General features: G+C 41.2%; 1 protein-coding gene across 3 annotated transcripts in view; it reads left to right on the forward strand.

The window, feature by feature from the left end:
* FYN (FYN proto-oncogene, Src family tyrosine kinase) overlaps positions 1-13,573 on the forward strand; it is a 140,664-nt gene that overhangs the window by 107,281 nt on the left and 19,810 nt on the right. For 2 of the 3 annotated variants that reach the window (XM_082306376.1, XM_082306375.1), the window contains 5 exons: positions 3,343-3,492; positions 7,429-7,584; positions 10,577-10,756; positions 12,579-12,655; positions 12,758-12,911. In XM_082306376.1, coding sequence (XP_082162502.1) covers positions 3,343-3,492; positions 7,429-7,584; positions 10,577-10,756; positions 12,579-12,655; positions 12,758-12,911 — 717 coding nt within the window. The remainder of the gene's footprint in view (positions 1-3,342; positions 3,493-7,428; positions 7,585-10,576; positions 10,757-12,578; positions 12,656-12,757; positions 12,912-13,573) is intronic. The other variant, XM_082306377.1, reaches the window with a different exon arrangement.

The raw sequence follows: 13,573 nt of genomic DNA on the forward strand, positions 1-13,573 counted from the left end.
GCCAGCTAATTTCCTATCATCTTGTCACCCCACAGCTCCACCATACCTTATGTAGCAGTGAGGCATTCTCACCAGGAGTAAGACAGGCTCTAACTTGCTCTTTTTCTGCAAATAGCCTCCACCTGTTCGTTTTCACCAACAGTTGTGATGTGTTGTGAGGAGCAGGACTTCATTCTACTCTGTGCAAAGTTTAAAAACACTCATATAGGCATTGGTGGATCCTAAAAACAAACACAACACTGTTTCTCTAAACCACATTATCAGTTTAGTCTGTTTTGACCATTTTTTATACAGTGATGGGGGATATGTTTTGCAGGGCTGTTTACTTAGCTAAGTCAGAGCTTTTTTCTAGAGCTTCTTGTGAGACACGGAAGCATTTGGGAAATGGAGTAATCCATCATGGATGGACTTATAGCAGCAAGCTTAATTTCTCTGCATTTGAACGTAAGGCTTTCTACATCTTCAGGCTAAGTTTGCATCAAAGCCATTGGAAAAAAACAAACATGCATGGGTTTTGTCAAAAATGCCTGTTACCCTTCTCATCCTTGTGGTGTTTCAGTATGTCGTTAGAAGAAAACAGAGGGAACTTGTTGTTCATTAGAGAGAAAAAAGTCATCTGGGAGGGCTCGAATGGTGCATTCTCCCATAAGTCTTCTCAAAATGCCTTACTCCAGTCCATCATCTTGGGCTTGAGGCAGGAATTGTTTTGTGACCTAGAATCGTCCCTTCTGCTTTAAATAAGAACAATAATAAAATGGATCAGGATCATGTTAAAAGTATCATCATGGTTGACTTCAGCATGAATTTAACCTCCCTTGATCATGGCTGCCTTCTCTTCTTACTTCCAAAATAAATCATAGAGAGCTGGCTTTTCATTTTTTCAATGCCTGACTAGCCAGGTACTACATCAGCTCTTGTCTGTATAATCCTTCACCTGGTTTCAATCTCCACCCTCCAAGGCTGTCTGGTTTTAGGTTTGTTTTTTTAAAAAAAAATTCATTAGTATGATATATTGTAATGTCGTATTTCTATCCAAATTTTTATTATGAATATCTCTTATATTTGAATTTATCATCAGATAATAGCGAATAGTATAAATAACCAACAGCCTAAATAAATGAATAATGAAATCCATCTTGGTTCTTGTTTTTGTCCAGATTTGAACTAAAGCTCCAGTCCTGCAACTTGATCTGAGGTCAGCGGGGGTCCACAGAGGGCCACCCACACAGCTCTGATTGCAGACCTGGAGCCACAGATTGTTTACATTTTCCTAAAGAATCTAAAATAGTGACCAGATAGGCAGGGAGCGTGACTAAAGAAAATACAGCTGCTGCCAGTGGATCAAAACTCACAAACGCGGAGGTGGAGAACACTGCCTAGAAAATTCTGAAAGCAGGCTGACAGTGCACAACCCAGAGCGGTGGTACAAAGCATGCACAAGATGTGCTTGCAAATCCCCAAAACCTTTGAACTCCTAGATGAGAGAGATGTACTTACTCAGTGGGAGAACCTCCTCAGAAAAATATCCTAAACAAACAGTATTTTTCTACACTCAGAAATAAAAACCCTGTCACTCCTCTCAGGGTGTCTCCCGTTCGCATAAACCAGAATCATCTGTGTAAGTGCTGGCTCTTTTCCTCCTATTTAGAGGGCAAACAACAGGGAATTTGAGAAGTCCTTGGAGTCAGGGTGGAGACATTTTGTTCACTGCAGCTCCCTCGGTGCTGAGCCACCCACCAGCGCGACCTCTTGCAGGTTAACGCGGTCAGGAAACTTCTTCCTGGGGAGACATCCAGGAAAGACATCTTACACCAGGAATCTCAACCACCTAACCGCGGGGGGTTCTTTAAACCATTTCACTTAGCTGGAGGTGTTGTGGAGGATGTGAACCTGCCAGGTGTGTTGAAAAGTACTCTGACTTGGTATAAGCAGCAGTCAGTGCTGTTTGCTATCAGACCTTTAGGAAACCATTCCACCTTTCACGTTGTCCAAAATTGTCTGCTGGTGGTTTTCCTTTCCTGCGCTTAGCTGACACGGTTACCAGTGAAAGCAGCCCAGGCTCCAGAAGGATGACCTTCCTGAGATCTCTGTAGCTGCCAGTTACCTCCAGTTTTTTTCCTTTTAATGTCTGAATTACCTTTGAGTAAACACAATATTCGTCTGAGACGTGAGTGAAGACTTGTCTTCTCCACTGCCTCTGAAATGGACGTGCTTTTGCTCAGAAACTGCATTACGCTGTAAAATGTGGCTTTGCTTTTGACACTGTAGAGGACAAATATGTGGGTGTTACTGTATGTAGAATAGGACTGTGCTTCAAATTAAGACACCTGAATGTGCAAATCCCCATATAGGTGGCCACACTCCCTTTACAGTCAGCGGGAAGCTGGGGTTCAGTTCAACTGCCCACGACCGCAGACACCTAGTGCTCAAACCTGCATTACGCCGTTGATATCTACAGTGCCATAACACTCATGGAAACTAGGCTGGGAATCAGCTGCCCTAATAGCACCAGAAGCTTATGTGTGGGCATCTAAATCAAACCCATAGCCCACCTGCAGACAGCCACCACTACACCTAAAACTAAATCCAGCTCCTCAGCTGAGGTTCCTTTACCTGGCCGTGAGCATCCAGAGCCATTTGAAATGCCTGCAGGGCATCCGCAGGTCGGACGAATGTGACGGCCTGTGGGAAAACTGCCAAGCAGGATGTCCTGGGGCATCGCACATGGCACTTAACTCCTGTGTTTGGGCATCTGAACCCCACCAGTAAGCTCTAAAGCTCCAGCAGGGGTTTGGAAAGTGAAACATGCAGTTCTGGCAGATCTCCTGGTGCACAGTCTTGGTGTAGTACCACCTTCCAAAGACAGTGACATACAAAGTATGCTAATTTAGTTGTTCAATGTTTATACAGAAGTTTGGGATCCATCTGGGTAACAACACTACACATATATAAAGTCATTGTCTCCAGCACTTCCTATGAAAATCTTGATATTTACCGTCCACTGGCATTTACCTAAAGTATAGTATTTGCAGTGTAACCTGACACTTAGAATAGGAAAAGTCAATTTAGCAGCCTGAAGCAGTAAAAGTTAAAATGTGAGTTTTCATTTACGCAGAAGTCCTGATTTCTTTCTAGAAAAGTGTGAAAGGGACATGGTGTGAACATTGTAAGATTTCTGTGATACTTACTTCATTATGTTAGATTCACTTGCTCTTTTTCAAGGTACAGTAAGTATTTTTTGGAAGCAATTTCTCTTTCACTTTGTAACAACTGACCAGCAAACCAAAATCTTCGTGTCTAAAAGCTACTCACAATTTTTTATTTCACCTTTGCTTGGAACAGGTGCCTATTCCCTGTCTATTCGAGACTGGGATGATATGAAAGGAGATCATGTCAAACATTATAAGATTCGTAAACTTGACAATGGTGGATATTATATCACAACTCGGGCACAATTTGAAACTCTTCAGCAGCTGGTTCAGCATTACTCAGGTAATTTTTCAGATAATACACGGCACTCTGAAGTATTTTAAAACAAAAGTGTTTGCTGCTGAGCTGATATATGTGTAAGACGCCCTAAAGAGTCACTTGAGCTATGTCTCTTGCTTGTTGTAACGCATCTTCCATTATCCCTTTCCCATTACAGTTATAAATGGCTTTGAGTGCTGTTCACAGCGTACAGCGGCAGAGCTTTTAAAAGCTAGCACTCCACTGAGGTAAAGGTTTTGCCTGCTCTCCCTCTTCTAAGCAAACAGAATTACTGAATTTGACTTGCACATCTCAAAGCATGAATTCCCTGTGCATAAGAGAGTGCAAATATGTACCGTTTTGCAGCACACTATTGCTAATAAAGCAAATAGTGAACTGCATTGTGGAATTCAGTCGCCTAAAGCAATGACCAAAAGGTTTGCATATATTACCTGACTCAAATTTTCCCACTGGATTTTTGTTCAATGTGCAAAGTATTAACATTTAAATTATAATCAGTCTAATAAATACAGCAAGGTGGGTATTTCTTTGTTTCTTTATGCACACTATTTGTGTCCATCCACCAAGCTTTTTTTTTAATCCTGTGATTAAAATGTGGCATGCACTATTCAATCCAAAAGTGCATCCTGCTGTCACTGGCTATTGGTGTACAACAGATACAACTTTAAAGGCCCCCTAACCTCAGCATAGCACAACCAGTTCTTATGTAGAAGACTGCTGTGCTTCTCAACATCATCATTTTTAAGCAGAAATTTCTATTTTGAATTATTTTGCTTTTTATTGTTTCCTTACTTTAGCTTTTCATAATATTAACAGATGACCCTAAATGCTCACTGCTCAGAAACTCTTCATAATTTTTACTTGGGAAATCAACTTCTCTGTGGGGTGTTTCTTCTGTATTCTTTGTATTCTGTCTGCTGTATTCTTATGCTATTCATACTAGACATCTGGCTGTCTTCTCCGCCCAATTTCTGATGGGTGTATGCTGCCTGGGAGAATTTCTACTTGTTTCTGGTGACTCTACATTAAACTAAGCTAAATAATGTATAAAAACTCACACCTAAGGAAGATAATTTTCAACCCCACTATACCAGGTGGTATATGTCAACTTCTAGTTTTCTGTGGTCAAATTATTCGAGTGGTGTATTTTCCATGCACAGATGCAGAAACAAATAGATCTGGAAACAGCCATTTCTGTGCAACACAGAGGCAAAATCAGTAGGATCCAGGTAGGGTAGCTCAGGAGGGCATGGTACAGACCCACACTCCAGAGGTTTCACTTGCGGTCTCCCAGACCCAGGTGAACACAGGAGCCCTCATTCCATGCCAGTCCCAGCTGACTCAAAACTTAAAGGCTGCCTCTAACGGCCTGCTCTGCACTCTGGATTGTGGGAGGTCGATTAGCACGACATCTTGTGAGTGCCTAGATTTATTTCTAGGGAGAGTTCAAAGATGCCCAAATGGCTCTGTAAAGATCAGCATGGTTCCTAAGGAACCACTGCTGAGACCGTAGGTCAGTGCCTTCGCAGCAGGACAGGTATGCTCTGCAGCCCCACCCTTCAGCCTTCATCCCATAGCTGTCCAGGCTGGAGGACCCCTCCTGCCCAGGCAGCTGGAAACCAGGCTACCCAGGCTGACAGTGTGCAGTTTGGTCTCATGTAAGCTGTCCTGGGTCAGGAGTTGGAAGTACAAAGTCTGCACAGAGGTACACTTTGTACTTCCAACTCCTGATCCAGGACAGCTTACATGAGAAGGTAACACAGGTATCCCTGCACTGTGCTCCTATTGCACGGCCAAGTACCCTTATTACCCAGACTTCCCTCTTATCCCAGCCCCTTCTTACCTGGATAATAAAGTTAACTGCAGTGTCTGGACTTTCACAGATGAGATTTACAAATGAAAAATATTGACATCCCCAGGGTGTCCTGACGTCAGACTAAAGTCCAGTAACGGCACATCTGAAGTTGAAGCACCATTCACCCAGTCCCTAACAGCCGGCCTGTCAAGCATAAGCTCTTGTGCGTGCAGGCTAGGCTTAACTGGAGCACCAGCATGCCAAGCTTTTTTTTTTTCAATTAAAGAAAACAAGGAGGTCTTAAAATCCTCCAGTTTCTTTCTGCAGCTGTCCAAACTCATAAGGAAGCTTTCCAGATACTATCCATATATTGAGTAGTCCCTATCCTAATGTTCCCATTGGAATTATCTTTGAATAAGACATGGCAGCTGGTCAGCTAATCTTCCCTGTTTTGTGGTCTTTGTTGTCTTGCTACAGAAGACACAACGAGGTCCATGTCAGGGTGTCTGTAGGGACTTCCCCACCATCCCACAACATTTGAGCTGAGGAGGTAGAGCTTGGTGTTGCAAGGAGCTTCAGTGCTTGCCCACCTCGTGATGCTGACACAAACCGTTCACCTGCCCAGCAAGAAATCTTGCACAGGAGAACAAAGATTATGTTTGAGTCTGAAATACAATTGCAGTTCCCCACCTTGTTCTGCTCTGCTGCACCTGTTTTAAGACACAAGTCACTGTGCAAGCTTTATATTGTAGTCTGCTTTGTGCAGCATAGTATACTACACAACAATGTGTGTGTGTGTATATTTAAATATATATCATTGTTTTTTACTCTTGGTGAAATATCTTGTGACTTCTGTCACAGTTCAGTCTTCTGTGAAGCTTTGCAAGAGATAAGTATAATGAATCTGCCCCAAATGATGTAGGACTGGCTGCATACGCTACTAAAGGTTTGCTCTAGAAAGAATGGCAGAAAAATTCTTTTAACGGACAGCTACAAAAACACCTTTTCACAGAGTAGAACATAGAAAATACCTTTTCCCAGGATACCTAGGAAAAAAATAGCAAAGTCTGCCAAATTTTCATTGCCATGATTTTCAGAAAAAGTTAATCTTCTGTGTGTTTTTTACTCAGTACAGAAACAATCCAGTTTGCGACTTACAGATGATTTTTAAAAAGTTATACTGTACTATAATATACCAGTTACTCGTGAAGTTATCTTAATGCAGCACTGTGGGAGAAGGGAAATCCTGAGTCCACAAGAGAAACCACTGGCTGTCACCTTCCATTTCAGGCTGTGGAAGCAGAGACTAAAATATTTCCTGTTCTGTCTCAAATGAATATGTTTCAGTGTTCAATTTCTAGTCTTCCAGGACGCTTTGTGGTATGCAACTAACAGCTGTTGTGAGTAGCATTGTTTTTATGCTTACTGTTTTTGTTTCATGTCACACTTTTTTTTCTTTCCTCTCCTTTGCTGTTGGCTTCACTTCTGGCTCCATCAGAGAGAGCTGCAGGTCTTTGCTGCCGCTTAGTAGTCCCCTGTCATAAAGGAATGCCAAGGCTTACTGATCTGTCTGTCAAAACCAAAGATGTCTGGGAAATTCCACGAGAATCCCTACAGTTGATCAAGAGACTGGGAAATGGGCAGTTTGGGGAAGTATGGATGGGTATGGAGCAAAATAATTATTCTAAAATAGCTCTCTGTGTGGGGATTACAAGATGGAAGGTGAAAATGGAAGGTGAAAAGTAGGATGCTGTGACCCACAAGGAAAAAAAGAGCAAAGCTCAGACTGTTAGGAAAAATGTCTTTGGAATCATGTCTGACTTTGAAACTCTTTAATCTTCAACTTTCAGTGTAATTGATGGCAAAAGAAAACTGAAAGTCTGTGTTTCCTTGGAAGGTCTCGATTTTGACAAATTACCACTGTCTTAATAATAAATCAAGGCTCACACAGTAATCTATTAATTATACCAAGGAGCCTTTTTCTGCAAGCTAACAAAAAAGTCCTTAACTTCAGTATCCAAAAATCAGTGTTTGCAAATGAACTTTAATGCAGCACTGAGAGACAAGTCACCTTCCATCTTTCTCAGTGCATGCATAATTTTGGATTATAAGTGTGTTTTTTTTATTAATTTCCTCTCCTATAGAGAAAGCTGATGGTTTGTGTTTTAACTTAACTGTGATTGCTACGAATAATACCCCACAAACTGTTGGATTGGCTAAAGATGCATGGGAAGTTGCACGTGATTCATTATTTCTGGAACAGAAGCTTGGTCAGGGGTGTTTCGCTGAAGTGTGGCGTGGTAAGGCAGAGAATATATTTTGCTTTGGATGGATCTTTTAAGGCCTTCTTGGCAGAAATAAACATTTCAAGTAGAGATCTTAAAGCTAAAAGGTCAGAATAGTATGAAATGTTAGTCTATATCGCCTAAAACAGTCAGACCTAAATACAGTAATCCACAGGGAAACTCCCTTTCACTTGCACACACTGGTATGAAAGGTTAGGGCATTAAACTTCGTTAATTGCATTGGGTTTATTTGGGTGACTACACAATTGCTAGGTATTAAAATAGGAATGATGCTAAACTTGTAAGGCAGAATGGCTAACCAGAAATTGATCTGGTAAGTAGACATTTTTCTTTCCTCGTGTGTTTTAGCACTGATGGGGTCAGACCCTGAAAATGCTTCCATCCGCTCTCCCAGTTTAAAAATAATGGCAAGTATCAACAAGCTAATATTGTCAATCTAGCTTTCCATGCATCCACTTCTTTAAGTCTGTTTTGAAATTTGTATCTGCAGCAGAACCCCGTAACTCGATATAGAGACCAGGGACAACAGAGGCAAGACTTACCCAGCCCAGCTGAACCCCCACATTGAAGTCCAGAAATATTGACCTTTTCCAAATCTGCTGACATTGTTTTCTGCACACTTGCCAGCTTTACTTACTGCTTCCCTCTCTATGGGTCTCATTCTTTTAATGACTATGAAACAATAGCAATTTAAAATATACATAAATCTTAGTATGGCCATAGCATTGAAACAATATAGTGGTCGTTTAATGAGAGGTGGGCTCAATTTTTGTGCCAAATTGCATTCTGTGTAGCCTCTTTAAAACGACCAATTCAAATAATGAAGTGCTATATGTTGTTTCTTCAGAAAAATTTGGTGGAGCAGTTTGGCCACTCTTTTTGTTGCAGTGACACAAAAGTATGTACAACCAAAATAAGCAGCGGGCTCTCCCGGGTTCTTGCAGCTGTTTTCCGTTGCAAGACTACAGCAAGGAGCGTGGCAGCAAGTCTGTGAAATTTATAGAAGTTATAGACTAGAAATATAGAAATTTATGGAATTTCACAGAAGCACAGTTGACCTGTTGCAAAGAAAGCTACCTATGTTTTCTATTATTAGCATCCCTAGATAACTGCAATTTCACCTTTTTGTTCTCCACCTTGAATACATGCGAGAGTTTCCAGTTGGTGTTAATACTTAGTGGTCAGCTTTGTGTGCCGTAGATCTTAAACTGATACAATAAGCTAAAGGAGCAAATGCGATTAAAAAAAAAAAAAAATCAGCTATGAGAAATAAAGTGCCAAGTACCAGTACCAAATATCTGTCAGAAATTCAAAAATTATTGTTACAATTATGACATTATGTTTCTTAAAGTAATGTAGAGTAAAAATGCGTTAACAGCCCTGAAGCATTACCAAATTGGAGTAGATTAACACAGTAAAAAATAATAAAAAATGCATTAAGTAGTAACTAACTACATATGGGAGGAATTTAGAGGGAAGTCTATGCTAATTTTCTATTAGAGAGAAACATACCAAACCACTACAAGAAATTTAATAATTTAAACTGAAATCTGGGCTGAGAGGATAAGTTAACGTTTTTGTTTGATTTTCTTTTTTTAACTGGAGAAATTCATAAAGGTATTTAAAAATAGAACTGCTGAAAACACTTCATGGTAATAGAATGAGTCCTGAGATTTTTATTAAGGCAATGCAAACAGATAATACACAGTTAATCCTGTTAACACACCAGGTAAAATCCTAGTTTATTAATGCCAGTGACAGAAACCCTGGTGCCCATGAAACCAGGGTTTCATTCCACGTTCATATAATTTGCAGTACCTCTGCAAAGTGGCTGTGACTGATGGCTCTCTGCGGTCTGGAGCCTCAGTGGCTCCAGATAAAACACACTCCCTTTCACCCATCAGAAAAGATTTTGACCACCCTGCTTGAAATTAGGAGGTGAAACCACATCCTTCCCAGCTTACACGGGAGTGCCACTAAAGCAATGTCCTGGTTTCCTTCGCTTAGTTTCATTCAGTCCTTCAAATCAGAGCAAGTCTGGGCAAGGGACAACCAGAAGGCACTAGGAAAGTGGTATTTCTGCCAATTTTAATTTTGCTTCCTTTCCATTCCCCAGTCCCGCATCCCCCAAAAAAACTGTTAACATAGATAGGTGGTTTGTTTTTTTTTTCTTTCCAGTCCTCCTTCTCTCCCTTGCAAATACCCAAGTGAAGCCCCACTTCTTGTGGGACGCCCTGAGTCAGCCTTCCCCAGCTCTCTCCAGGTCCTTGTGCAGGCTTTCAGGTGTTACAGAAGGCTTGGTAGATGATGGCTGAAAAATGATGAAACTTGTCCTACTTCAGTGCTGACCGCAAGTAAAGAACAAAGTGAACTGGACAGGAACCACCTCATTTTCAATCAGCAACTGCTGGGCTTCTGGGGATGAGGAGGGGAAGGAGAAAGACGCATTTCGGTTTGGAAACACGCCCATGTTTCTAAAATGAAATCAGTTCAGAATTTGCTTCTTTTGAATTTTTCTTAGAATCTGTTTTTTCCTCCGACTCAGAACAAAATCAAAATGTTAAAATGTCTTGCAAATGGAAAGTTCTGGGTTTAACCAGTTTTGTTATCCAAATCTGTGACTGGAGCTGTGTTGTTGTCTGTAGCAATTACATGTTAGCAAGGGAATACATGAAGATGGGTTTCAGCAGTCACACATCTCTTACCCAGAGAAGGTTTCTGTGGACATCAGTGGAAGCATTGTCTGAGTAGGACAATGGCGATTGTGCCCCAGTGCCAATGGGAGTATTATTTTTCAGTATAATAGAAAAAGACTAAAATATGAGGGAGCCGTGGGAGGAATATAATGATAAGGCAACATGGGAAACCACACTTTAAAAAAAAAAAATATTAAGTATCCTTGCTAGTTTATTCCTTGGTTACATTAGGCACCGGGCAGAAAGAGGAGCAGAAGATGTTTAATCTAACTAAGTATCTGTGCTTGTAGGTACGTGGAATGGAAATACTAAAGTGGCTATCAAGACTCTGAAGCCTGGCACTATGTCTCCAGAATCCTTCTTAGAGGAAGCCCAAATCATGAAGAAGCTAAAACATGACAAATTGGTCCAACTTTATGCTGTGGTATCTGAAGAACCTATCTATATTGTCACGGAGTACATGAGCAAAGGTGAAGCCAGAGCTGCTGCCCTTGATAACAGTATTTTTTCTTTGTTGATGCTCCTTGGGGATACAGAGAGAGGTGCGGTGTGATGCATGAACAGCGTGTGAGGAAAGAGAGGGAACAGGGAGCTAAATTCACCTCTGGCTTCAGAAGAATTATGAATTCAGCTCTGAACTGGGCCCAAAACCTGAAATCCACTTGATGTACAAAGAAAATTTGCACTAGGTGGGGGAGGGAGAAGTTGGTGCAGCCTAAGTGCTTCTGACTGCATCAGCATCTAAACTTCCCTGACAAGTGGAGATTTGCATTTTCTGGGTTTGAATGATATTACACGCTGCTTCCCAAGATCCTAGCATTTCCTGGTGCCAGAGAGTTCATTTGGCATCTTATTTCAGTGTTTACTTGTCAGCCTAAGATTCTGTTCCTTCTTTTAGCAGTCCTGAGTTCTGTCACACGCACCTCGCTCTCAGATCACGGCTTAATTTTCAGTCCACCCTGTCTATCATTTTAATACGTGATTTGCACATATGATTCTTTCCCTCCTCTTTCCCCTTCCCCTTCTCCCTTCTCTTTTTCTTTAAGCTACTTAACTGGTAACCATGTAGTAAAATGAGAAAAGGAAAACTTTTCACTCCGTCAGATCTCCAGCAGGGGTGCTGAGAGCAGAGCAAAAAATCTGCTTGTTTTGGAAAAGCAAATGAACCAAATAGGAAACATAAGTTCTCACAGGGAAGTTTCATTGTACATTGGAGGATACACTCTGAAATTTTAAGTGCATTTTTTCAGTCTATTTGGAGTTGATTTTTATTTTCCTGGCAGGTGCCTGCCCACCTCCCTCTTCAGAGGCATCCAAGCCCTGACTAACTCACACTTTAATCATATGTCTCAGTGACAAGCATGTGCTTTTTTCCCTTTAAAAAAAAGACTTCTCAAAATCCTTCTGAAGTACGTGGTTTATTTTGGCTTACTTTACTAGTTTTTACTGTAACATTTTACATCTTTGGATCTGAGCTTGAGGCTGACGATTTATCAAGGGAGAAACGCCTAATCATCTGTCTTTTCCCCTTATTTATTAAACCAATTCACTGACCTTATTTAAAGGAGACTGCCACACTTCTCTGAATACAAGACTGGGAAGGGAGCTGTAGCATCCTAGGCTTTTTTTAAAAGCTACAGGGAACCTCCTTGCTTTCCCTTGCATAGGGAAGCTATGTCCTTATTGCTTTTGCTGAAATTGCTTTCATTTGATCTCCGCTTTTTCTTCTCTAGTTTTGCATAGTGGTCTTCTAAAATTAATGGTTCGTGCTACATTTAGTTATGGGTTACCTAGAGAAGGAGCACTACTAATTTCTAGGGAAAATTAGCCTTTGTTAATGCTAGCCCCTTTGGGCTTACCAGGCTCCAGGCTGACCTTTCTTTTGGAGCAGGTTGAGCTGGGATCTGACTTTTTCCATAGCTTGTGTGGCCTGGAACTGAGCTGGTGCTTTGCAGCTAGCTGAGGCCTTTAGAGAGCAGCAGGTATGTAGTCTCAAAGAGCACTGGAAAAGTTAAGAAAGATCAGCTTTCTCAGTAACGGTCAGGAAAATGTTGTTTCTTTTCCCTGCAACTCTCTTTGGACTAGTGACATATTCTTCTGCAAGCCAACCTTAAAGAAGAGTGAAACAAGTATAACAGGAGAATTCTAAGATACTGTGGGTTTTTTTGAAACTGCGCACTTGAACTCAAAACATCACTGTCTTTAATATTGCATATCTTGCTGCACCTCCATCCTGATGAATAGCCATTGTTTCCCTAACATCTCTCTATTGTGTCACGTTTGCATTTGCAGGGAGTTTGCTAGATTTCTTAAAAGATGGAGAAGGAAGAGCTTTGAAGTTACCGAATTTGGTGGACATGGCAGCCCAGGTCTGTCTTCAGAGTATTGAGCCTTAGGTGTATATGTTTTATAGCCTGTATATGTCTGAGTTCATTTTAAAATGCACCGATTGTGTTTCATGCTTCTCGCAGGTGGCTGCAGGGATGGCGTACATCGAGCGAATGAATTACATACACAGAGATTTGCGGTCTGCAAACATTCTGGTGGGGAATGGCCTAATATGCAAGATTGCCGACTTTGGATTGGCAAGACTGATTGAAGACAACGAATATACGGCCAGACAAGGTAGATACGGTGGCAGGCATAGCACTGAGTGTCATTCTTGTGACAGGAGAAGAGTGGAACATGGCTTTAAAAAGCGCTCTCTCATATGCTTCGGGGTTGCTTTCAGTAAATCCTGAACTCACATTAACTCCTAGACCAGAACTTCACTGCTGAATGCACGTCCTAAAGAGAATGTCTTATTTAGTTTAAAAACTGACCAAAATGCAACAAAGATGATGAGTGAGAGCACAGGTGGGTGAAGTGACAGTAATGACAAGATCCTCATGGTGCCATAACAAAGAGGATGCTTTACTGACCAGCCTTGAAAGCCTGAATGGGGTAATCCAGAAAAGCCCATGTAAGCTATTTCTTTCATAGTGTGCCTTTTAGTATTTACTAACGGCTGTCAACATTGCTGTGCTATTCTTATTTTCTTTATTTCAGACAGGTCAAAGAATTGTGTCTCTATGCAATGGAGCTGTCTCTCTGAGCGCTATGTTTTCTTCGGGAACTTAAAAAGTTACTTTAATAGGAAAGCCATTTTTCAGTGCCACACAGAGTGCTGGGCACAGCTGACCACTGGTACACTATAAAAATGTATCAAAGACTATTGTAGCTTTTTTTAAAAAGCATGTGTGTGTTCAGACTGGGCCATGACACAGGCTCTTTGTAGTTAGTCATTC

The sequence above is a fragment of the Platalea leucorodia genome, assembly GCF_965183815.1.
Source record: "Platalea leucorodia genome assembly, chromosome: 3".
Lineage (NCBI taxonomy): Eukaryota > Metazoa > Chordata > Aves > Pelecaniformes > Threskiornithidae > Platalea > Platalea leucorodia.